This window comes from Pholis gunnellus, assembly GCF_910591455.1.
Source record: "Pholis gunnellus genome assembly, chromosome: 11".
NCBI lineage: Eukaryota > Metazoa > Chordata > Actinopteri > Perciformes > Pholidae > Pholis > Pholis gunnellus.
This window is the reverse complement of record NC_136538.1, coordinates 24,948,015-24,974,149: the sequence shown is the minus strand read 5'-3', so window position 1 is coordinate 24,974,149 and position 26,135 is coordinate 24,948,015. Positions and strand designations below refer to the sequence as shown.

At 46.6% G+C, this 26,135-nt stretch overlaps 1 protein-coding gene across 5 annotated transcripts; it reads right to left on the bottom strand.

Annotated features, from left to right (window-relative positions):
• Nucleotides 1–520: 520 nt before the first annotated feature.
• Nucleotides 521–26,135, bottom strand: ninl (ninein-like). Of its 5 annotated transcripts, none has more exons than XM_079169182.1 (31): nt 26,005–26,135; nt 25,268–25,463; nt 23,994–24,090; nt 21,781–21,980; nt 20,048–20,099; nt 19,853–19,950; nt 19,656–19,781; nt 15,499–15,672; nt 14,142–14,278; nt 13,838–13,978; nt 13,540–13,714; nt 13,154–13,264; nt 12,362–12,448; nt 10,395–10,536; nt 9,185–9,253; nt 8,833–8,957; nt 8,621–8,701; nt 7,015–7,157; nt 6,779–6,916; nt 4,865–5,842; nt 4,402–4,506; nt 4,180–4,249; nt 3,934–4,098; nt 3,527–3,658; nt 3,117–3,230; nt 2,887–3,033; nt 2,121–2,243; nt 1,929–2,042; nt 1,668–1,856; nt 1,269–1,382; nt 521–1,193 (listed from the first exon to the last, which is right to left on the bottom strand). In XM_079169182.1, exons 2-31 carry the CDS (start codon nt 25,442–25,444, stop codon nt 1,005–1,007), a joined length of 4,713 nt encoding a protein of 1,570 aa, XP_079025308.1. In that variant the 5' UTR covers nt 25,445–25,463; nt 26,005–26,135; the 3' UTR covers nt 521–1,004. The 5 variants fall into 5 exon arrangements, with proteins under 5 accessions (XP_079025308.1, XP_079025310.1, XP_079025309.1 ...); XM_079169184.1 differs by having other exon boundaries at nt 3,527–3,655; XM_079169183.1 differs by having other exon boundaries at nt 4,865–5,839.

Sequence of the window (26,135 nt, the reverse complement as noted above, 5' to 3'; positions counted from 1 at the left end):
CTGAAATACTTCAGTGTGTGTGTTACAGGTGTGTGTGTGTGTTACAGGTGTGTGTGTGTGTGTGTGTGTGTGTGTGTGTGTGGTCAGACTGGTCCTTCATCTTTCTCTCTAAAACAAGCATCTTGTGTGAAGCAGCTTCAGGAGAACAAACCTGTTGAATGGAGACAGGTGAGACAGGTGATGACTCATGCCCCGCCCACAAACATCTTCTGTTCTACCGGTGAGTCAGAGGCACACGGACGTCTCACCTGGTGATTATTCACAGGTGAGACTAGAAACACACCTTCATGTTCAAGTTCATCTGGAGAAAGACTAAAATACGTCGTCGAGAAGTTCAAAGACCACAAACATCACCAACAATCAACAATCAAACTCCGCTCTGATTGGCTGATCAGGACATCATGTGTGAATTAATGATCTTATTGTGTAGCGCTGCTTTTATTCTGAAGGTCTGAGGTCACAGAATCTCCCTCCACTTTATTGATCCTTATAATAAATAGAGACGAACATTATTCATCGACACAATGATTGATGGTCAAAATAATCTGCAGAATTCATTTAACCTGACGGTGAAAGTTCATAATTAGGTTTTATTGATCTTATTGTTTCTTATTTTAATGCTACAAACATGTTGACTTCCTCTGAACGAGACATTTAAAGACGTCTGCTTGGACATTATGTACTGTATGTGTATATGTATATATATATATACACACACAGTATACATGTGTGTGTATATATATATATACACACACACAGTATATTTATATGGACTAGTGTTTCTGTTCCCCATCAATAACTCTGGTTGATGAGCAGCTTCAAGTCCTTCATGTCTGAGCGCTTCTTACTGAGTCTCTTTAAATCCTGAAGCTGGTCTGGTGGAGCTGGTCTGGGACCAGTGGAGCTGGTCTGGTGGAGCTGGTCTGGGACCAGTGGAGCTGGTCTGGTGGAGCTGGTCTGGGACCAGTGGAGCTGGTCTGGTGGAGCTGGTCTGGGACCAGCCGCTACGGGAGCGCTGCAGTGACGACGTCCCTCAGCAGCTTGTTCAGAGCTGTGACTTTGTCCTCCAGCAGGAGGTTCTTCTTCTCTGCGTGTTTCTGCCGCTGCTCGGTGACCTGCAGAGCCTTCATGAGCTCAGAGTTCTCCACGTACACGTCCTTCAGCAGAGAGCTGCTCTTTGAGTTCTTCACCAGCTGAGGACGAGACGACAACAACGAGTCACGTGACCTGAGAGGCTGAAGTCAGCTGACGGGAGAACAGAGACTCACCTGCTCTTTGAGCTGCTGGACCTTCTCCTGCAGGACCAGACGGACCCCCTTCAGGGTGCTCTCCAGATCCTCCATCCTCCTCTGCAGGGAGGACAGCGCCTTCTCGTACTGGTCCTGAACGCAGCGCGCACACACGCACACGCACACACACACACACACACACACACACACACACACACACACACACACACACACACACACACACACACACACACACACACACGGTGTGAATAAAGCTTTACTGACGATCAATATTCTTGATATATATATAAATATATATTCAGTAGAACTTGTGTTTCTAGTCTCTGATCATGTTACTTTGTAAACAACCAATCAGAGGAGAGCTAGTAGCATTAGCAGCACTGCTAACCGCTAACCGCTAACCACCCTGTGGTCTACCTGCTTCATGCTGATGTGGGAGCTGCTCTGCTGGGCCTGAAGCCTCAGGGTCTCCTCCAGCTGGTGACTCCTCCTCTGCTCCTCCTCCAGCCGGGCCCTCAGCAGCTCCTCCTGCTCCCTGTGGTCGTCTCCGGCCCGCCGCTGCACCTCCTGCAGCCTCCTGAGGTGCTGCACCTGAACCAGCTCCGCCTGCACACAGGAAGTTCACACGTAAGACCCTGATGGCAGCGTTGGATTGGGTCCTTCTGATGAGGTCCAGACCTGGTCCTGAGCCTGCGTCCGCTCCGTCTGCAGCTCGCTCAGTCTGGTCTTCAGGTTCTGCTGCTCCTGGTTCAGCGTCTGGACCTCCAGACTCTGGACCTGCAGCTCTGACAGCTGACAGACATCAGAGAGTCAGCGTGGCTCATGTGGGATCAGTTAGACGAGAACAGATCATCGGTTGTAGTCTGGTACCTGGTGTTGGAGCTCCTGGTTCTGGACTCTCAGTTTGTGGGTCTCCTCCTGCTCCTCCAGAGCCTGATGGAGCTCCTCCTTCTCCTTCATCAGCTTCCTGACGCTGCTCTGCAGCTCCTCCACCTGACAACAGACGGGAAGCTGTGAGGTCTGAATGTGTCACACGACACCAATATTATTATTAATATTAATAATAATAATAAATAATATTATTAATAATTATATTAATAATATTAATATTACGTCATAATGAGCCCAAACATCTTGTGAGCTAAGAGTCCATGTTTACAACCTTCTTACCATCGAAAGATATTCAAAAATATCTGGAAATTAAAAGTATTATATGAGAAAAAAAATGTTGGAAAAAGTGAAAAGTATCTGAAAAAAATGTTGAACAAAGTATATATTTTTAAAATAGTTAAATATTTTAAAATGACTATTTAAATATGTGACAGATGTCTGAAACACATGAAGACAACAGCTGAAGAACATGTTGGAAAATATCCCAAAAAAATCTGGAATATATATTTATTTAAAAATCTGGAAAAAGGAAAAAAATATGAGAAAAAATATCCAAAACGTGTACAAATATGAAAATACTTGAAACAAAAGACAGCATGCAGACGTCCAGAACACACACTGAGGTTGTTTCTACAGATGTGTCGACTTTAATCATATTAATTAAAGAAGATAAAAATAGAAACATTCATTCATTCACTTTGATAGATTCTATCAGAAGCATGAAGAGTTAAAGATATCTGGTGACCTTCCTCTGCTGCGCGCTCACTGCCTGGGCGTGGCCTATTGTCTCCTGGGCGTGGCCTATTGTCTCCTGGGCGTGGCCTAGTGTCTGAGAGCGAAGTAGCTCCACCTCCCCCTCCACAGAGAGCAGCGACCGCTGCAGCGCCTCCACCTGAAGGAGGTGAAAGGTTGACGGTGAGAGGAGGAACAGCTGGTTGTTTGGAGGTTGTTACGTCTGAGAGGTGAAGGAGGAACCTTGTTGTTCTGCTCCTCAGCTTCTCTCAGCAGTTTGTCTTTCTCCTCCTCCAGACACTGCAGCTTCAGAGTCACAGCGCTAAGCTCCGCCTCCAGACGCGACAGAGCAGTCACCTGACACGATAAACGTAAACAATCACACCGAGGTCAGAGCTTCAGACTGTGACCAGGGAGCTAAAGGAGCAACCGGGAGCTAAAGGAGCAACCGGGAGCTAAAGGAGCAACAGGGAGCTAAAGGAGCAACCGGGAGCTAAAGGAGCAACCAGGGAGCTAAAGGAGCAACCGGGAGCTAAAGGAGCAACAGGGAGCTAAAGGAGCAACAGGGAGCTAAAGGAGCAACAGGGAGCTAAAGGAGTCATGAGGAGTAAACTGAAGGACATGAATGAGACAGATGATGACCTCCTACAAACCTTCTCCTGGTAGCAGCTGATCTGTCTGTCCAGCAGCTCTCTCTCATGCATCCAGACGGCCTCCTGCTGCAGCTTCTCTTTCTCCTGCTGCTGCAGCTTCTCCTTCTCCTGCTGCAGCTTCTCCTTCTCCTGCTGAATATTGAGGAGTCAGTCCATCATGGATACTAGTGCTGTGAGAATAAGACATGTAATGAATGAAAGTCTTCTTGTATGTAAACAGTGATTCTGGAGGTTTGAGTCGAGGACGTCTCGCTCCAGAACTTCTGAAGTACCGACAGCAGAACCGCTGACTAAGGTTTCTACTCTTTTAGACCCGGGTTCAGGGGGCATCTCTAGACCTGAAACCACAACTCTTTAGTCCGATTGTGCTTAAAGCCAGAGATCCTTAAGTGAGGAGCTCTGCTCACCGCGGTCTCCTCCTCCTTCTCCTTGGAGACCGTCTCCAGCTGCTCCCTCAGCATCCGGACCGACTCCTGGTCTCCACGGAGCCGGGCGCTCAGCTCGGAGTTGTCGTTGCTGAGCTTCAGGTTCCTGCTGCTCAGATCCAGAACCTCCTCTCGATGTCTGGAGTTCTGCAGGAGCAACAGAGGAGAGAGCGGGTTGGACGGTCGTCCTCTCGGAGCTCAGAGGGGTCGGACCGATTCTCTCCTCACCTCTTTGTGCAGCCTCTCCTCTTCCTCTCGACTCCTCTCGTGGTCTCTCTCCATCTCGTCCACTCTCCTCCTGACAGAAGAAGAAGGTTCATGTTTGATGATGTGTGAGATAAGCATTATGATCATCATCCATGTTATATCACTCAATTAGAAGCGGAACTGTAATTTAAGATTGAAAGTGAAAGAGGCTCGATTGTCTCCGGTCGACCAATCAGAAGTCACCTGTTCTTGGCGACGTTGTCCTCCAGCTCGGTGACTTCCTGCTGCAGGACGGCGAGTCGCTGCTGAAGAGCTCCGTTCTCCAGTCGGACCTCCTCCAGCTGAGTCCTGCAGACAAACAACGAGGAGGAGAGTTCACCCTGCTGCTCTGTGACGGAGCTGAACCTCGTTTCATTGGTCGAAATCAATCTGAAGAGTTGTGTTGATGATTTGTGTTTGACTTGATAAAGCTTCAGTCGGCTTCAAACGCTGAAGATGATCTTCAGCGTTTGAAGCCGACTGAAGCTTTGCATCAGAACAAAGAGGTCGTCATCTGGAGTTCTACCATGAAGAAGAAACAGTTATTCATTCGGTTAGCCGTGAGGTGAAGATCACTGTCGTTGATGGATGCAGTTAGTCATTCCAATAGTTAGTCGTCATTGGGACCAGGTTCTGGATCTCTGAGACGGTCTCATGCTCCACAAACCTGTGTGGACTGGCCGGGTCCATCACCTCCTCCAGGTCCAGGACCAGCTTCTCCAGCTCCATCAGCTGCTGCATCATCATCCTCTTCTCCCGTTCAAAGTCCTGCTCCGCTGTCCTCAGCTGGTCCTGGGAGTCCTGCAGGTCCCGCTGCAGCTGGAGGACCCGCTGTCCGGTCGGATCCAGGTCTTTGTGATGCTTCTCGGGGGAGTCCTCGGCTTGCCGTAAGAGATCAGCGCCGTCCGCGACCTCGGCCCGGAGCCGGTCCACCTCGCAGGTTTTGGAGTTGAGCTGCCTCCGGAAGTCCAGGACCAGGTCTGCGGTCCCGTTGAGCTGAGCGCTGAGCTCTCTGAGGTGGTCTCTGAGCGTGGAGATCTCCTCCTCCATCTCTATGATCTGGTTGGAGAGCTGGTCCACCAGCCGGGCGTAGCTCCCGTTCTCCTGGCTCAGACGACAGACCTCCTCCTTGTCCTCGTCCACAGTGGACCGGAGCAGCGAGGTCCTGGTCCGCTCCTGCTCCAGAGCCTCCCGGAGAACCTCCTCTGCACTCCTCCTCCCGTCCAACTCCTCAGAGACGCCGTCCAGCTCGAGCTGCAGGTTGTCCACAGCCATGGCCTGGTCCTTCAGGTCCTGGATCAGCCTGGCGCGGTCCGTCTTCAGCGAGTCCAGCTCAGCGGTCAGTTTGGACAGACCCTGGACCCGGTTCCTGGTGGAGTCCTGCAGACTCTTCACGGTCTGGTCTCTGGCTCGGAGCCGTTCCTGCTGCTGGACGAACGCGTCAGAGAGGCGGTCCCGGTCCTGCAGGACCCGATCGGACTCCGTCGCCTGAAGCAGGAGCTGCTCCTCCCTGGTCTTCACCTGCTGCAGCTCCTCCTTCACGGAGCTCTTCTCCTGCTCCGATTGGGCGAGCCGCTCCTCCCAGAATCCTCTCTGCTCCTGCAGCCGGTGGAGGAGGCGGCGCTGCTGCTCTGCTTCAGCCCTGCTGAGCGTCGGTCACATGTCGCTCAGCGTTAATCCACCTGAGAGACTTCCTGTTTCTAACCAGCTGTGAGAGACTTCCTGTTTCTAACCAGCTGTGAGAGACTTCCTGTTTCTAACCAGCTGTGAGGGACTTCCTGTTTCTAACCAGCTGTGAGAGACTTCCGGTTTCTAACCAGCTGTGAGAGACTTCCGGTTTCTAACCAGCTGTGAGAGACTTCCTGTTTCTAACCAGCTGTGAGAGACTTCCTGTTTCTAACCAGCTGTGAGAGACTTCCTGTTTCTAACCAGCTGTGAGAGACTTCCTGTTTCTAACCAGCTGTGAGAGACTTCCTGTTTCTAACTAGCTGAGAGAGACTTCCTGTTTCTAACTAGCTGTGTGATCATCACGTCACATTTACTACATTCACTTCACTTTACAGCCTGAGATCTACGATACCTCATTATAGTAGAAACTGTGTATACATGTATGAACAGATGCTACAACGTTAGCTTAGCATAGCACCAATACAGCCAAACTCGATTCAGAAAACAAGTGTTTTAAAAGGTGTTTTTTAAGCAATACTTCTTCCACGCGGGAGGGGGCGGAGCCAGAGAGACACTTGTCGTCTTGAGGAGAGAACTAACAAAACATGAGTTCAGACTTTTTACTAATCATCTTCATCATGATGATGAAGTTATTTCTGCATCTTTGTATCAGTTATTTGTGATTAAATCACAGCAGATTGTGTTTTTAGTGTTCTTACAGCTGTAGTGTGTGTTGATCTAAACCTCTCTGATCAATAATCAATGCAAACAACACTTCTGGTGTCTGAATTCTATCTGTTAGAATATTATTGAACAAGAAGAAGAAGAGCAGTGGAACTGTGACGAGGTTAAAGAATGATGCGTTTTGTAAATGTTGCAAAGCATGCTGGGTAACGTGACAGTCTCCACCCACCTGACCAGCATCACTTCCTGGTCCGCTTTCAGCTTCAGCTCCGCCTCCAGCTGGTCCTTCTCAGAGCTCAGTCTCTGGACCAGGTTGCCGATCTCTCTGGCAAAGTTCTGCTCCAGCTCCGCCCCCTCCCGCTGCATTCTGGGAAAAAAACAGCAACAACACGATGCCGTTTAAAGAGTGCTCGCGACGACGTGGACCAGCTTCTGTCTGCACGATTCTGCAGGCGTCTTCCTCACCTGCGCTCCTGCTCGTGGCTCCACCCTCCTCCTCCTCCTCCTCCTCGTTGGATCTGAGAGCTCAGTTTCTCCAGAGTCTCCTTCAGCTGCTTCACCTGCTGCTCCGCCTGAGATTTCTGCTCCTCCAGCTCACTGATCTCCATCTGAAGGACGAAGACATTAACGTGTGGAAGAAGTATTACTTCAAAGTATGTAAAAAACACCTCAGGACAGGTAAAGTCCTGCATACTCCATCAGCTAAATGTACTTAAAGTACTCATTACAGGACATGTCTCAGTTCATGCTTCATCTAAAAACCACTTCATCAAATACCTGAAACTGATTCTGTGTGAGACTGTGATTCAACTAGTTTGTTACACTTATTGTATTCGTGTGTTTCTGTACGTTTGCTCTGGTTTATGCTCTGAGATGTTTAAAGGAGATGCACTCATGACTTCTGCTGACTAGTAGTTCTCTTGATTACTATGTTGAACACACTGATTGTAAGTCGCTTTGGATAAAAGTGTCTGCTGAATGACTAATGTATGTAACGTAATGTATGTATGTAATGTATGGTTGGCATGGTATGTATGTAATGTATGTAACGTATGTATGTAATGTATGGTTGGTATGGTATGTATGTAATGTATGTAATGTAGGTAATGTATGTAACGTATGTAACGTAATGTATGTATGTAATGTATGGTAATGTAGTAACGTATGTAACGTAATGTATGTATGCAATGTATGGTAATGTAGTAACGTATGTAACGTATGTATGTAACGTATGTATGTAATGTATGGTAATGTATGTAATGTATGTAATGTATGTAACGTAATGTATGTATGTAATGTATGTAACATATGTAACGTATGTAACGTAATGTATGTATGTAATGTATGGTAATGTATGTAACGTATGTATGTACTGTATGGTAATGTATGTAACGTAATGTATGTATGTAATGTATGTATGTAATGTATGTAACGTAATGTATGTAACGTATGTAACGTATGTAACGTAACGTATGTATGTAATGTATGGTAATGTATGTAACGTATGTATGTACTGTATGGTAATGTATGGTAATGTATGTAATGTATGGTAATGTATGTAACGTAATGTATGTAATGTATGGTAATGTATGTAACGTAATGTATGTATGTAATGTATGTAACGTAATGTATGTAATGTATGTAACGTATGTATGTAATGTATGGTAATGTAGGTAACGTATGTAACGTAATGTATGTAATGTAGGTAATGTATGTAACGTAATGTAACGTAATGTATGTATGTAATGTATGTAACGTATGTAACGTAATGTATGTATGTAATGTATGGTAATGTATGTAACGTAATGTATGTAACGTATGTAACGTAATGTATGTATGTAATGTATGGTAATGTATGTAACGTAATGTATGTAATGTATGGTAATGTATGTAACGTAATGTATGTATGTAATGTATGTAACGTAATGTATGTAATGTATGTAACGTATGTATGTAATGTATGGTAATGTAGGTAACGTATGTAACGTAATGTATGTAATGTAGGTAATGTATGTAACGTATGTAACGTAATGTATGTATGTAATGTAATGTATGTAATGTATATTTGTACCTTGAAGGCCTGAGAGATGTCTTTACGTTCTACCTCCATGCTCTGTCTCATCACCTCCAGGCTGCGCTCATAGTAGTTCACCTGGAGGAGGAGGTACATTATACATACTGTGTGTATGTATGTATATACACACATATTATATAATATACATTATACTAATGTATATTATATACATTATACTAATGTATATTATATACATAGGTCTTTGCTACCTGTGTCTCCAGCTGGATGTGCAGCTGCTGCAGCTCCTGGTTGTGTTTCTGCTTCAGCTGCTCCAGAGCCAGTTCAGTCTGGATACTGATCCTCAGACCTGAGACCTGGTCCAGAGAACACAGAGCTGGGGAGGGAGGGAGGGAGGGAGGGAGGGACGGACGGACGGACGGAAAGACAGACAGACAGACAGACAGACAGACAGACAGACAGACAGACAGACAGACAGACAGAGACACAGACACAGACACAGACACAGACACAGACAGACAGAGAGTTACTCTCTAACCCTGGTGGTGTTACAGAACTGTGATCTCTCCTCATTAACAGACTAACAGGTGTTTTCTTTCTCACCTGTTTTATCTGCCGGCTGCAGCTTCTTCCTCACCTGAGGAGACGAGCTGCGCTTCATGTCCGCCTCGTCTGAACACGAACAAACACAAACAAACAAACACAACCTGTGACACAATGTTTGTGTGTTAACGAGGTAAAGACTTAAACCAGAGACTCACTGTGAGACATGATGACACCAACACCTGGAGGAGCTGTGAGTGTGAGTGTGTGTGTGTGTGTGTGAGTGAGTGTGTGTGTGTAACAGATCTAACCTGCTTAGCCTGAACTTCCTGTTGAAGTCTCTCTGCAGAGTTCCAGCTGACTTCTTCTTTATTTATTCAACTTAAAAACTAAACTAAATCATGAATTAACTAAACACTTCAAAACAATGAAATATGTTCATTGTAAATCGGATCAAAGTTTATTACTTTACATGTTTGTTTGTCAATAAAACCTGAAAGCATGATGTCATCAACAATAATCAATCAGCTGATTGTCCTCATGTGAAGATCCTCTGATCAATAACAGTGACAACATTTAATCCATCAAACTACAAAACACTTCTTCTTCTGTTTAAACAAACGTAGCATCGACGAGGAGGAGGAGGAGTCATATGATCCTACAGCCAATCAGAGCTCATTGTGATCAGGTGGCTCCGCCTTGTGTCAGAGGAGCGTTACTACACTCGTCTACACAGTTACTTCAGATTATTAATGATGTATTAATGTACTTATATAAAGAGATGAACACATTAATACATCAGTAATAATATACATTATTCTGCATAACGGGTACTTTTAGTGTATCTTCATACTAATACCTTTGTACTTTTACTGCACTAACTGGGTATATATTGTGTGTATGTGTATATAGTGAATATTGTGTCTGTATATTGTGTATATATTGTGTATATATTGTGTATATAGTGTCTGTATATTGGGTATATATTGTGTATATATTGTGTATATAGTGTATATTGTGTCTGTATATTGTGTATATATTGTGTATATTGTGTCTGTATATTGGGTATATATTATGTATATATTGTGTATATTGGGTATATATTCTGTCTGTATATTGGGTATATATTATGTATATATTGTGTATATTGGGTATATATTCTGTCTGTATATTGGGTATATATTCTGTCTGTATATTGGGTATATATTCTGTCTGTATATATTGGGTATATATTCTGTCTGTATATTGTGTATATTGTGTATAGTGTTACCAGAGTCAGAGCTGACTGGTCTTTGTTGGTTCCAGGTCAGAGCTCCTTCGTCTCCTGCAGAGCGTCTGGACTTCCTGTCGCTCCTCTGACTCTTCAGCAGCTCTACCTCTGAGCTCAACTCATCGTTTCTGTCCCGCAGCTCCTGAACGCACCACACACACACACACACACACACACACACACACACACACACACACACACACACACACACACACACACACACACACACACACACACACACACAGTCAGTGGACTATCTCTGGTGTCTAACGTTACTGTCAGTGTGCTGTAGTGTCTGGAGGCTCTCTGTAACAGCTTCACATCTACATCATGGTGTGTTCAGGTGTTCTCAGGTGTTCTCACCTTGATTTTCTGTTGAGACCAACACGAGGCGTTCAGGTGCACAAACAAAAACAGACATTAAAACTCCCTCTCCTCATCCGATTTATATTAAGAAAATACAAAAAATAAATAATCGAGACAGAAATAACTTAAGGTCCAAATATAAACATTGGAATATTATTTAAAAATAATAATATTACAGAGCCGGAGAGGTGGTAACAAAGAACAAAACTATGTGAGAACAACTTTAATCGAATATCAAAGTTCTTTACTTCATTTAATCCTCTAATCTCTGAGTTTTCTCTGAATATTGTATATTTATTGATATATGAATATTATTGCCCCTGATACACCGCGGTGACCTACATGTTGTAAGATGTGTCTGAAAGCTAAATAAAAACTAGACGGTGGACGTGGAGTTAAGACTTTACAAGAATACGCTGCTGAGTCGGTCTCCAACTACAGCTGCACTTCTGACTCATCCATCATCCAACATCCATCATCCATCATCCAACATCCATCATCCATCATCCAACATCCAACATCCATCATCCAACATCCATCATCCATCATCCAACATCCATCATCCATCATCCAACATCCATCATCCATCATCCATCATCCAACATCCATCATCCATCATCCAACATCCATCATCCATCATCCATCATCCATCATCCAACATCCATCATCCAACATCCATCATCCAACATCCATCATCCATCATCCAACATCCATCATCCATCATCCATCATCCAACATCCATCATCCATCATCCATCATCCATCATCCAACATCCATCATCCAACATCCATCATCCATCATCCATCATCCAACATCCAACATCCATCATCCAACATCCATCATCCAACATCCAACATCCATCATCCATCATCCATCATCCAACATCCATCATCCATCATCCATCATCCAACATCCATCATCCATCATCCATCATCCATCATCCATCATCCAACATCCATCATCCAACATCCATCATCCATCATCCATCATCCATCATCCATCATCCAACATCCATCATCCATCATCCATCATCCATCATCCAACATCCATCATCCATCATCCATCATCCAACATCCAACATCCATCATCCAACATCCATCATCCAACATCCAACATCCATCATCCATCATCCATCATCCAACATCCATCATCCATCATCCATCATCCAACATCCATCATCCATCATCCATCATCCATCATCCATCATCCAACATCCATCATCCATCATCCATCATCCAACATCCATCATCCATCATCCATCATCCATCATCCATCATCCAACATCCATCATCCATCATCCAACATCCAAACATTTCTAAAGAGTTAAAATAAAAAAACAAACACGTCCGTCCGTCCGCCTGTCTGTGTATGTATGTGTGTGCGTCTGTGCGTCTGTCTGTGTGTCTCTGTGTGTGTGTGTGTCTGTCTGTGTGTGTGCGTGTGTCTGTCTGTGTGTCTGTGTGTCTCTGTGTGTGTGTGTGTGTGTCTGTCTGTGTGTCTGTGTGTCTGTCTGTCTGTGTGTGTGTGTGTGTGTGTGTGTGTGTGTGTGTGTGTGTGTGTGTGTGTGTGTGTGTGTGTGTGTGTGTGTGTGTGTCTCTTACCCGGCACTGCAGTTCGTAGTCTGTCACAATTTCAGAGAATCGTTCCTCGTGACTCAGACCAGAGGCTGCCGGATCCAAACCTCCAAACTGTCAATCAAAACCAACTCGTTATTGGTTTAATCCAACTGTCAATCAACCGATCAGAAGTCATCTTCATCAGTCGGAGCAAAGAAGTGAAGCCAGAGAGGAAACTTTCATCAATAATGGATCAACTACAAGGAGACGAGTCACCTTACACCTGAGAGAGTGTGTGTGTGTTCTGCTATCTTTGTGAGGACTAATGTTACACTGTGATATCTCTCATTTTATCTTAAAATAGATTAAGGTTAAAGGTCAGTGTGTGTTAGGACTAGATTACTTCTACTAGAACTAGATGACTTGTACTAGTACTATATTACTAGTACTAGATGACTTGTACTAGTAGTAGACTCAGGAGTCTTTGTGTTTGTTCCTGATGAATGTTGGTCCACTGTTCCCTCTCTAACCGCTCTGTGTTTGGTCTCCACCACCTCCTGAGGGTAACATCTGTCTCTTTAGCTGCTAAATGTTCCTCTATGTTCACCAGCTGGTCTCTGACTGAGTCTGTCTGCTGTTTGCTGCTGAGCAGGTAGTGAACAGTGGCTTCATCACAGCTTGTTGGATGAAAACAGCTGCTGCTGGAAACACTGAGACTCTACCAAACAGGAAATGTGCTGCAGAACCAAAACTAGGAGCTAAAAGAGGCTAAAAAGCTGCGTAGAGCTGCAGAGATGGAGACAGTTCTCTGTGAAGAGACTCAGACGATGAAGAGACCTTGTCGAGCAGCAGCTGGTCCACGTCTCTCTGCAGCCGCTTCACTGAGCGCTCTGCTTCAGTCAGCTTCAGCTTCACAGCACTCAGGTCCTCCTCCAGACGACTGCGCTCCTGAAGACACATTGAGGCGGTTTAATGTTCCACATGACCGTCTACACATCGTCTCACAACTTCAATACAACCACAAATACACAACCATGGTACCACACAAGTAATTAAAGATATTGACGACACGCCTTTAATTACCGGTTATGACCTCAAAATGCATCTGTAGAAGTTAAACAGTTCATTCATCTGAGCTTCTTTCCACCATTGATGAACAGAATGAAGAACAGTAGAGAGATGTTCTCACTGCTGCCCTGCTAAAGGTAGACAGGTGTGCTCACCTGTGCGGCGCTGCAGAGCTCCTCCTGTAGCTCCGCCTCCTGGACTCTGAGCAGCTGCAGCTGGTCCTGCAGTGAGCGGCGCTCTCTCTCCGTCTGCTGCAGCTGAGCCTCGCTCTCCTGCTCCGACTGGCTGCGCAGAGCCGTCAGCCTATCACGGAAGTCCTGCTCCAGCTCCCTGCCAATCACAGAGCAGCTCGTCAACGCCGCCGTCTCATTCGCTTATCTACAGCGTTATGTCATCATGACGACTCACGGACCAGTATGAGTCCAGTACAGGCCCAGTTCAAACCAGTCTGACCTGATCCTGCTCTGGTTGAGTGTCTCCATGCTGGCGTGTCTGTCGTCCACCTCTCTGACCAGCTGCAGGTTCCTCTGGTGAGCCTGATCCAGGTCTGTCTTCACCTTGTCCCGCTCACTGCAGGCCTGGTCCACCAGCACCCTACACACACACACACACACACACACACACACACACACACACACACACACACACACACACACACACACACACACACACACACACTTTATCTCTAGCGTTAGCCTAGCTTAGCGCGTGGACTGATCACATGCAGCATCACGTTGTGTGACATCATCAGACCCACTGCAGGTGTTGGATCTCGTTCTTGTAGGAGATCAGAGCCGCCTGTTCGATGCCGTTCCCACTGACCAGCAGCTCGTTGTCCAGAGCCAGAGTCAGGTCCGCCAGACTGAGACGCTCCTCCAGAGGGAAGTCCAGAGTCTGGAACGGGTACACCACAAAGTACATTATGTACCTCTGAGATGTAGTACACCACAAAGTACATTATGTACCTCTGAGATGTAGTACACCATAAAGTACATTATGTACCTCTGAGATGTAGTACACCACAAAGTACATTATGTACCTCTGAGATGTAGTACACCATAAAGTACATTATGTACCTCTGAGATGTAGTACACCATAAAGTACATTATGTACCTCTGAGATGTAGTACACCATAAAGTACATTATTTAGTAGTAGTAGTATGAAGTAATACAACATGGAAATACTCAAGTTCACTACCTCAACGTCCCCCTGAAGTACAGAGGAGACCTGAACCTGGATCTCAGAAACCTGGAGGGTCTGGAGGAACCCCCTCTGAGCAGCTAAAGTAGCCTTCAGTGATGAAATCACTGGAGTGGGTTCTGTCGCCCCCTGTGGACTAACGTGGTCTCTGAGCACCAGACTCTTTAGAAAGCCTCTCATTCTACTGCAGCAGGTCTGACAGGCTGCCGCTCTCAGTCCTGGTTCTGGTTCTCCTGTGACTCCCTTCCCTCCAGCGGGTCCAGCAATACATCCTGGGTCTCCAGCAGCGTGGTGGCTCTGGATCTGGGTCTGTCCCTGTTGGACCGGTCTCTGCTGGAGTCTGAGCTGAAGGAGGTTCTGGTGAACCTGCATGAGTTCATCTGGTTTCTGACCCGGTGGCTCCGATGACGAGCATCAAGAACAACTCTACAGAACCAGACTACACTGAGACCGGTTCATAGAGGATCAGGACTACACTGAGACTGGTTCATAGAGGATCAGGACTACACTGAGACTGGTTCATATAGAGGATCAGGACTACACTGAGACTGGTTCATAGAGGATCAGGACTACACTGAGACTGGCTCACATAGAGGATCAGGACTACACTGAGACTAGTTCATAGAGGATCAGGACTACACTGAGACTGGTTCATATAGAGGATCAGGACTACACTGAGACTGGTTCATATAGAGGATCAGGACTACACTGAGACTGGTTCACATAGAGGATCAGGTCTACACTGAGACCAGGACCAGGTAAAAGCAGCGATGTCGACCCACCAGACAGAAACAGAAACCTGGATCTAAACGATCGGCTTCACTGAGACAAAGAACCACAGCTTCTCCTCCACAGATCTCCACATGACTCTAAACCCCCCACACACCCGGTCCTGGTCCCGGTCTGTACTGACCTGCAGGATGTCCCGGCCGTTCCGGATGCCCTCCTCGGTCCAGAGGGCGACGACCCGCTCGGTGCTGGTGCATCCTGAGCCCTCGTCCAGCCGGCTGAGGACCCTCTGACCCACCGTGGCCGTCAGCAGGGAGGGCGAGGTGGTGCGAAGCGAGCGCTCCTCTAAGGCCTGAGACTGCATGGGGGACACACGAGACCAGGAGGTGAGAGTCTGCTGGTCCAGTTCACTGCACACAGAGCAGCTTAAACACAGCAGCTATGAACCAGGTCCCTCAGGGTCCTGGTGACGTGGTCACATGTAATCTGGATTAGTCCACTTCACTCTGAGCCATGGGGGACACAAAGGGGGACACAAAGGGGGACACAAGAGGGGGACACAAGAGGGGGACACAAGGGGGGGACACAAGGGGGACACTTTTTACCCTGCAGATCAATAGAGATCTAAATCATTGATAATTCATCAATATTCAATTATTGTTTCTATTGTGTGTCATTAATCAAAGTAACTGAAGTTATCAAACTAATCTAAAGAAGTACAAATACTTTACACCTCGGTCTGCGTCTATTTTTCCACCACTACAAGCGGACAACTATCGTCCACCAGGTGAAGATGTTTTGTCTTCGTCCACCAGGTGAAGATGTTTTGTCTTCGTCCACCAGGTGAAGATGTTTTGTCCTCGTCCACCAGGTGAAGATGTTTTGTCCTCGTCCACCAGGTGAAGATGTTTTGTCTTCGTCCACCAGGTGAAGATGTTTTGTCCTCGTCCACCAGGTGAAGATGTTTTGTCCTCGTCCACCAGGTGAAGATGTTTTGTCTTCGTCCACCAGGTGAAGATGTTTTGTCTTCGTCCACCAGGTGAAGATGTTTTGTCCTCGTCCACCAGGTGAAGATGTTTTGTCCTCGTCCACCAGGTGAAGATGTTTTGTCCTCGTCCACCAGGTGAAGATGTTTTGTCTTCGTCCACCAGGTGAAGATGTTTTGTCTTCGTCCACCAGGTGAAGATGTTTTGTCCTCGTCCACCAGGTGAAGATGTTTTGTCCTCGTCCACCAGGTGAAGATGTTTTGTCCTCGTCCACCAGGTGAAGATGTTTTGTCTTCGTCCACCAGGTGAAGATGTTTTGTCTTCGTCCACCAGGTGAAGATGTTTTTGTCCTCGTCCACCAGGTGAAGATGTTTTGTCCTCGTCCACCAGGTGAAGATGTTTTGTCCTCGTCCACCAGGTGAAGATGTTTTGTCCTCGTCCACCAGGTGAAGATGTTTTGTCTTCGTCCACCAGGTGAAGATGTTTTGTCTTCGTCCACCAGGTGAAGATGTTTTGTCTTCGTCCACCAGGTGAAGATGTTTTTGTCCTCGTCCACCAGGTGAAGATGTTTTGTCCTCGTCCACCAGGTGAAGATGTTTTGTCCTCGTCCACCAGGTGAAGATGTTTTGTCTTCGTCCACCAGGTGAAGATGTTTTGTCTTCGTCCACCAGGTGAAGATGTTTTGTCCTCGTCCACCAGGTGAAGATGTTTTGTCCTCGTCCACCAGGTGAAGATGTTTTGTCTTCGTCCACCAGGTGAAGATGTTTTGTCTTCGTCCTCCAGGTGAAGATGTTTTGTCTTCGTCCACCAGGTGAAGATGTTTTGTCTTCGTCCACCAGGTGAAGATGTTTTGTCCTCGTCCACCAGGTGAAGATGTTTTGTCTTCGTCCACCAGGTGAAGATGTTTTTGTCCTCGTCCACCAGGTGAAGATGTTTTTGTCCTCGTCCACCAGGTGAAGATGTTTTGTCTTCGTCCACCAGGTGAAGATGTTTTTGTCCTCGTCCACCAGGTGAAGATGTTTTGTCTTCGTCCACCAGGTGAAGATGTTTTGTCTTCGTCCACCAGGTGAAGATGTTTTGTCCTCGTCCACCAGGTGAAGATGTTTTGTCCTCGTCCACCAGGTGAAGATGTTTTGTCCTCGTCCACCAGGTGAAGATGTTTTGTCTTCGTCCACCAGGTGAAGATGTTTTGTCTTCGTCCACCAGGTGAAGATGTTTTGTCTTCGTCCACCAGGTGAAGATGTTTTGTCCTCGTCCACCAGGTGAAGATGTTTTGTCCTCGTCCACCAGGTGAAGATGTTTTGTCCTCGTCCACCAGGTGAAGATGTTTTGTCTTCGTCCACCAGGTGAAGATGTTTTGTCTTCGTCCACCAGGTGAAGATGTTTTGTCCTCGTCCACCAGGTGAAGATGTTTTGTCCTCGTCCACCAGGTGAAGATGTTTTGTCTTCGTCCACCAGGTGAAGATGTTTTGTCTTCGTCCACCAGGTGAAGATGTTTTGTCTTCGTCCACCAGGTGAAGATGTTTTTGTCCTCGTCCACCAGGTGAAGATGTTTTGTCCTCGTCCACCAGGTGAAGATGTTTTGTCCTCGTCCACCAGGTGAAGATGTTTTGTCCTCGTCCACCAGGTGAAGATGTTTTGTCTTCGTCCACCAGGTGAAGATGTTTTGTCTTCGTCCACCAGGTGAAGATGTTTTGTCTTCGTCCACCAGGTGAAGATGTTTTTGTCCTCGTCCACCAGGTGAAGATGTTTTGTCCTCGTCCACCAGGTGAAGATGTTTTGTCCTCGTCCACCAGGTGAAGATGTTTTGTCTTCGTCCACCAGGTGAAGATGTTTTGTCTTCGTCCACCAGGTGAAGATGTTTTTGTCCTCGTCCACCAGGTGAAGATGTTTTGTCCTCGTCCACCAGGTGAAGATGTTTTGTCCTCGTCCACCAGGTGAAGATGTTTTGTCTTCGTCCACCAGGTGAAGATGTTTTGTCTTCGTCCACCAGGTGAAGATGTTTTTGTCCTCGTCCACCAGGTGAAGATGTTTTGTCTTCGTCCACCAGGTGAAGATGTTTTGTCCTCGTCCACCAGGTGAAGATGTTTTGTCCTCGTCCACCAGGTGAAGATGTTTTGTCTTCGTCCACCAGGTGAAGATGTTTTGTCTTCGTCCACCAGGTGAAGATGTTTTGTCCTCGTCCACCAGGTGAAGATGTTTTGTCCTCGTCCACCAGGTGAAGATGTTTTTGTCCTCGTCCACCAGGTGAAGATGTTTTGTCCTCGTCCATCAGGTGAAGATGTTTTTAGTCCTCGTCCACCAGGTGAAGATGTTGAACCTGGTTCCTTTAAGTTAAAGGAGCTTTTACTGCTGATCCAATAAACAAACAGCAGAAACACATCAGCAGCTGAGAGACGTTGATCTGAAGTATTGTTAGTGAGCTGATGAATGAAGAACTTCACCAACATGTTCTTTAGATCAGTAGAAGAAGAAATCAGCTGGGAGCTTAAGAGTCAAACAGGAGCATGTGACATGTGACACACATGTGACCAGCTCCACGGTCTTTCTCTTCTGTATGGAGACGTTCTGTCCTCCTCACCTGAGTACAGTACTGGGTCCTGGTCTGGGTCTGGGTCTGGGTCCTGGTCTGGTCCGTCCTCACCCAGGTCAGCAGACCACAGCCTGAGATCAGATCTGATGAGCGGTGCATGCTGAGTCTACCTGTCTGAGAGGAGAGCTCCCTGAAGACACACCTGAGTGCTTTGATGACTGTCAGCTGCAGAGGAGCCTCCTGATTGGCCCGTGGGTGGAGGGGGGGGGGGGCTGCATTCAGGAGCTGATCACATGATCACAACATGTCTTCTTGTCCAATCACATTACACTTTGACTCATGAAGCCTTTTCTGATTGTTTTACATCTTTTATTGATATTTTAACTTCTATTTTAGTCATAAAGCATCTTATATTGATATCTTTGTCTTGTTTTTAGTGGTTTTGTGTCTTATATTGATATCTTTGTCTTGTTTTTAGTGGTTTTGTGTCTTATATTGATATCTTTGTCTTGTTTTTAGTGGTTTTGTGTCTTATATTGATATCTTTGTCTTGTTTTTAGTGGTTTTGTGTCTTTTATTGATATCTTTGTCTTGTTTTTAGTGGTTTTGTGTCTTATATTGATATCTTTGTCTTGTTTTTAGTGGTTTTGTGTCTTTTATTGATATCTTTGTCTTGTTTTTAGTGGTTTTGTGTCTTATATTGATATCTTTGCCTTGTTTTTAGTGGTTTTGTGTCTCGTCCCCTCACAGCTCATGAGCTTTAAGTCATTTCCCAGAAAGCAGTGCAGTACATCACCCTCACTCTACTGCGTGTACTCGTACATGAAGTGAGTGTCTGACCCGCCGTGGCGCCCTCTGCAGGTCAGCTGATCGTACGGGGGTGGAGCAGGAGAAGGGGGCGGAGCCACACAGAAGCTTCTGGAAGTCCCTGACGCTGACGTCCAAGTCCTGTTTGAACACTTGATCAGTTACTGATGACCTCATGACATCACAGGTAACCTCCTGCTGTGGGTCCTCACCTCTGTGCTGAGCTGCTGAAGGCCCAGCTGATCACCTCCTCCTCCTCCTCTTCCTCCTCCGACCCCCAGCTCCTCCTCTTCCTGCTGCTGCTGAGGACCTGCAACCATGGTGATGTGTTAAACTCCCAGCAGGATGTAAAGTTATCAGAAGTGATGAACTCATGAATATGTAGTATTCTGCATCATGAGACAGACCTTTACTCTGAAAGTCCTTCTGACTTCCTGCCTCCTCATCAGACTTCAGGCTCTGCAGAGGAAACACATGGAGGTCACTGTGTGTGTGTGTGTGTGTGTCTGTGTCTGTGTGTGTCTGTGTCTGTGTGTGTGTGTGTGTGTGTGTGTGTGTGTGTGTGTCTGTGTGTGTGTTAACTGGCACGTTAAACCAGCCTGAACTAACAGCAGAAAGTGTTGTGAAACAGTGTGTGTGTGTGTGTGTGTGTGTGTGTGTGTGTGTGTGTCAATGTCCACAGTGATCTGAAGGAATTCCTGAGCACTCATTACTTCTGTTAGACTGAACACATTGTGTGTGTGTGTGTGTGTGTGTGTGTGTGTGTGTGTGTGTGTGTGTGTGTAGAGGCCTCGTGACTCTTCCAGATTGTTGAACAGCAGCAGCTGAACTCAGTGACCTCTAACCTCTCAGCTGATCACTGATTGACCTTCAGAGTTCAGGCTTCAACACCAACAACATCTCATCCACCATCTAGTGACGGATCACACACAGTAGGAGTATATATACAGATATATATATATATATACAGATATATCTATATATATAGCTGTGTGTGAGGAGGAGGAGTCAGAATAGAAGCAGTTTGTCTGTTTTAAAGAACTCAGAGAAAACTCAACATTCTTCTTCTCTGTCTTTGATGAAAAGCAGCTCAGAGCGTCTGCAGCTGAACATTCCTCACAAACCACTTCCTGAAAACCCTCCAACGCCCCAAAACCCCAAAACCCCAAAACCACCTAAACCTCCTCCTCCTCCTCCTCCCCGTCCTCCTCCTCCCTCCTCCTCCTCCCTCCTCCTCCCCCTCCTCCTCCTCCCCCTCCTCCTCCTCCTCCTCCTCCTCCTCCTCCTCCTTCAGGTATTCACAGCAGAAACTGGAGCAGAATCGCAGCACATCTGATATTTGAAACCGACTAAACCCAACACACACACACACACACAATGAGCCTCGTGTGTGTGTGTGTGTGTGTGTGTGTGTGTTCATGGTGAGTCCAGAGAGCCTCCTGCTTCTCTTTCACATCGTCTTCATCCGATGAGGTCAAACAAGAGGAAGACGCTTTGACTCCTAAAGCAGCAGTGTTGAGGTCAGAGGTCACACAGCCCCGTGATGATGTCACGGTGACAGAACGATGACGAGGCTTCCTGATGTAAACCAGATGGTGTCACAGTGACACCAGAGAGGACATATCACTGTGTTCTGTGGGTGTTTCGGTTCTAAAGTATAAACCAGACGGAAACCTCCGGTTCGGCCGAGTGAAGCCAAGAGAAGCTGCATTCTCTCTAGTGTCCACCAGGGGGCGACTCCTCTGGTTGTATAGAAGTCTATGAGAAAATGACTCTACTTCTCTCTTGATTTATTACCTCAGTAAACATTGTAAACATGAGTTTATGGTCTCAATCTCTAGTTTCAAGTCTTCTTCAATACAGCATGATGTTCATTTAGTAAATGATGGTCCATTTAGAGTCACACAGACCATAAAGCAGGGGATGCTTTAGGGGCGGGGCTACACAGTGATTGACACAGAGTTACAGGAAGTGACATCACGGCTGATCCAATAAATCCATAAACTGAACTCAGCTCACGAGTTCCACAGAGATCATAAAGAAAAGTGTTTCCTCACAGGAAGTGCTCTGAAACCTGAGGAGGAGGAGGAGGAGGAGGAGGAGGAGGAGGAGGAGGAGGAGGAGGAGGAGGAGGTCTCACCTCAACGCTCTCCAGAGACGTCGAGCGTCTGACTTTGGCCCTGCGGACACCGGTCGGCGACGAGTCCGCCGCCTCGGTTCTGGAAGCTGACGGGTTCTCCGGGTCGCTGGTCGGCAGCGCGGCGGCGGCGTCGGGCCGAGAGCGACGGCCGTAACGCTTCGTTCCCTTCACGAACTTTGGCTTCACCTCCTCTGGAAGAACTGGAAGAGACAGAGACAGACGGAGGAGTCCCTGAGGAGAACTGGAAGACAAATAACGGCCGTCACACTGGAATCCAGCAGCAGAACCAGGACTTTAAGTAGACCGAGACCAGCACGGAGATCACAACACACTCAGCTAGCAAACTGGGACAAAGATGGCCGCACGTTAAACTCAGATCCACCAGTTCTGAAGAACTTTATCTTAAAGCGTTGATGGAGATGCTACAATGTTAGCTTAGCATAGCACCAATAGAACCAGACAGAGACCGGACACAACTGATCCACATGAGACAGATCCACCAACCCTGAGAACCTCAGAGCGGTGTGGATCATCCTCAGACCTTCAGACCTTCAGACCTTCGTGTCTCTTGTTCGTTCGTTTGTTTGAGTATTTTACAAATAATACATTTAAAAAGCACTCAATCTACAAACCGGTGAGACAGTTTAGATCATCAGAAGCTGAGATCTTATCTGAGACCAGATCAATACTGATCCACTGATACTGATCAGTCACTCAGCGATCAACTCCTCAGTCCGTTCACCGTCTGTCTCAGCTCCAATCTCATTGGTTCCCACTGAAGACGTCACACTTTCATCAGACACACAGCAGGAAAAAGAGACTTTCTTCGGGACTATTTTCAGCGGTGGATTGATCCACATGTGGTGCTGTAGTGAGTATGTGTGTGAGTCAGAATAAACTACAGAGTGTGTTTATGGTGATGAAGGAACAATAGTGAGGCTCGTTGCTGTTTTTACATATTTCCCAACTTTTTAAATAGTATTTTTTACATATTGTTGCCCAATTACCACATGTTCTGTAAAATATGTTTCACATATATTTCGTTTTGTCACCCTGAGTCAGATCACAAAGAACGATGTCGAATATCACCAGACCAATACGGCCCCTCCCCCGTGTCTTACCTGGCTTGAATACGGCCCCTCCCCCGTGTCTTACCTGGCTTGAATACGGCCCCTCCCCCCTGTGTTACCTGGCTTGAATACGGCCCCTCCCCCCTGTGTTACCTGGCTTGAATACGGCCCCTCCCCCCGTGTCTTACCTGGCTTGAATACGGCCCCTCCCCCGTGTCTTACCTGGCTTGAATACGGCCCCTCCCCCCCTGTGTTACCTGGCTTGAATACGGCCCCTCCCCCGTGTCTTACCTGACTTGAATACGGCCCCTCCCCCCCTGTGTTACCTGGCTTGAATACGGCCCCTCCCCCGTGTCTTACCTGGCTTGAATACGGCCCCTCCCCCCGTGTTACCTGGCTTGAATACGGCCCCTCGCCCCTGTGTTACCTGGCTTGAATACGGCCCCTCCCCCCGTCTTACCTGGCTTGAATACGGCCCCTCCCCCCGTGTCTTACCTGGCTTGAATACGGCCCCTCCCCCCTGTGTTACCTGGCTTGAATACGGCCCCTCCCCCCTGTGTTACCTGGCTTGAATACAGCCCCTCCCCCCCTGTGTTACCTGGCTTGAATACAGCCCCTCCCCCCTGTCTTACCTGGCTTGAATACGGCCCCTCCCCCGTGTCTTACCTGGCTTGAATACGGCCCCTCCCCCCCTGTGTTACCTGGCTTGAATACGGCCCCTCCCCCGTGTCTTACCTGGCTTGAATACGGCCCCTCCCCCTGTGTTACCTGGCTTGAATACGGCCCCTCCCCCCTGTGTTACCTGGCTTGAATACGGCCCCTCCCCCCGTCTTACCTGGCTTGAATACAGCCCCTCCCCCCGTGTCTTACCTGGCTTGAATACGGCCCCTCCTCCGTGTCTTACCTGGCTTGAATACGGCCCCTCCCCCCTGTGTTACCTGGCTTGAATACGGCCCCTCCCCCGTGTCTTACCTGGCTTGAATACGGCCCCTCCCCCCTGTGTTACCTGGCTTGAATACGGCCCCTCCCCCCTGTGTTACCTGGCTTGAATACAGCCCCTCCCCCCTGTCTTACCTGGCTTGAATACGGCCCCTCCCCCCTGTGTTACCTGGCTTGAATACAGCCCCTCCCCCCGTGTCTTACCTGGCTCCAGGTAGCTGCTGTCGTCCTCTGATGTGCTGAAGTCCAGAGAGCGAGACAGAACGGCCACGAAGCCTTCTTTAAACTCCTCAAAGTTCACCTGAACATCAAAGACGATGCAATTCATTGTTTGGCCACTTGGAGGATAAATAAACTGTTTCTGTGAGGTCACAGTGACTTTAACATTCTAAGTGGATGTTTCTGAGATATCACGTTCATGAGACAGACCTGAAAACATGAAGCCACGAGGAAGTGACCATCAACAGTCACAGTGACTAGTAATAGTAACTAGTAATAGTAACCAGTAACTAGTATCAGTGACTAGTAAGAGTAACTAGTAATAGTAACCAGTCACAGTGACTAGTAAGAGTAACCAGTAACTAGTATCAGTAACTAGTAACCTGTAACAGTAACTAGTAATAGTAACCAGTCACAGTGACTAGTAACAGTAACTAGTAATAGTAACCAGTAACTAGTACAAGTAACCAGTAACTAGTATCAGTGACTAGTAAGAGTAACTAGTAATAGTAACCAGTCACAGTTACTAGTAAGAGTAACCAGTAACTAGTATCAGTAACTAGTAACCTGTAACAGTAACTAGTAATAGTAACCAGTCACAGTGACTAGTAACAGTAACTAGTAATAGTAACCAGTCACAGTGACTAGTAACAGTAACTAGTAATAGTAACCAGTCACAGTGACTAGTAACATTAACTAGTAATAGTAACCAGTAACTAGTACAAGTAACCAGTAACTAGTATCAGTGACTAGTAAGAGTAACTAGTAATAGTAACCAGTCACAGTGACTAGTAAGAGTAACCAGTAACTAGTATCAGTAACTAGTAACCTGTAACAGTAACTAGTAATAGTAACCAGTCACAGTGACTAGTAACAGTAACTAGTAATAGTAACCAGTCACAGTGACTAGTAACAGTAACTAGTATCAGTAACCAGTCACAGTAACTAGTAATAGTAACCAGTCACAGTGACTAGTAAGAGTAACCAGTAACTAGTATCAGTAACTAGTAACCTGTAACAGTAACTAGTAATAGTAACCAGTCACAGTGACTAGTAACAGTAACTAGTAATAGTAACCAGTCACAGTAACTAGTAATAGTAACCAGTCACAGTAACTAGTAACAGTAACTAGTAATAGTAACCAGTCACAGTGACTAGTAACAGTAACTAGTATCAGTAACTAGTAACCTGTAACAGTAACTAGTATCAGTAACCAGTCACAGTGACTAGTAAGACTAACCCTACCCAGCACCAGTTACCCTGTTGTAGCAGCCTCCTCCCAGCAGCGACTCCACCACCAGCTGAGCGTCCAGATGCAGCTTCCTGCAGAGCTCCGTCAGCTCGTCTCGGTCCAGGAAGCCGGTCGCCGTCGTGTCACAGCTGTCGAACTCCACCTTCAGCTGGGAGACGTGGTGGTTAAGCTCCGCCTCCTCCATCACCACGCACAGGACACACCTGTAGAGGAAATACACACATACATATACACATATACTGGTATATGTATACTGGTTAAGCTCCGCCTCCTCCATCACAACGCACCACAGGACACAGTAGAGGAAATATACTATAATATTAATGTTAATAATAATATAATATTCATGTGATAATATAATATATATTCGTCTGCATCAAGAGTACTTCTGGTACTTTAAGTATATTTTGATGCTAATACTTTTGTACTTTTACTTCTACACTGTGATATTACTACTTATACATAAGTAAAACTTCTAAATACTTCTTCCTACGGCTGAAAACTAAATAATGAAGTACAAAGTACCACATCAATGAAGTACAAAGTACCACATCAATGAAGAAGAAGCTTCACCATGGAAACAAAAGACCACAACACACACACACACACACACACACACACACACGCTCACACGCTCACACACATACACACACACACACACACACACACACACACACACACACATCGTCTCTCCGGTAACTGGGAGACGTTAACGTAAGTTTTCTTAAGGCGGGAAAAGTTCACCTCCTCCTCCTCTTCCTCTCCGGTTCCTGTCTCACGTTTCCTCCATGAATGTGTTAACGCCGTTAAACCACCGTAATGAACCGGAGAGTAACGGAGCACCGTCACGACAAACCGCCGCCTCAAAAAAACAG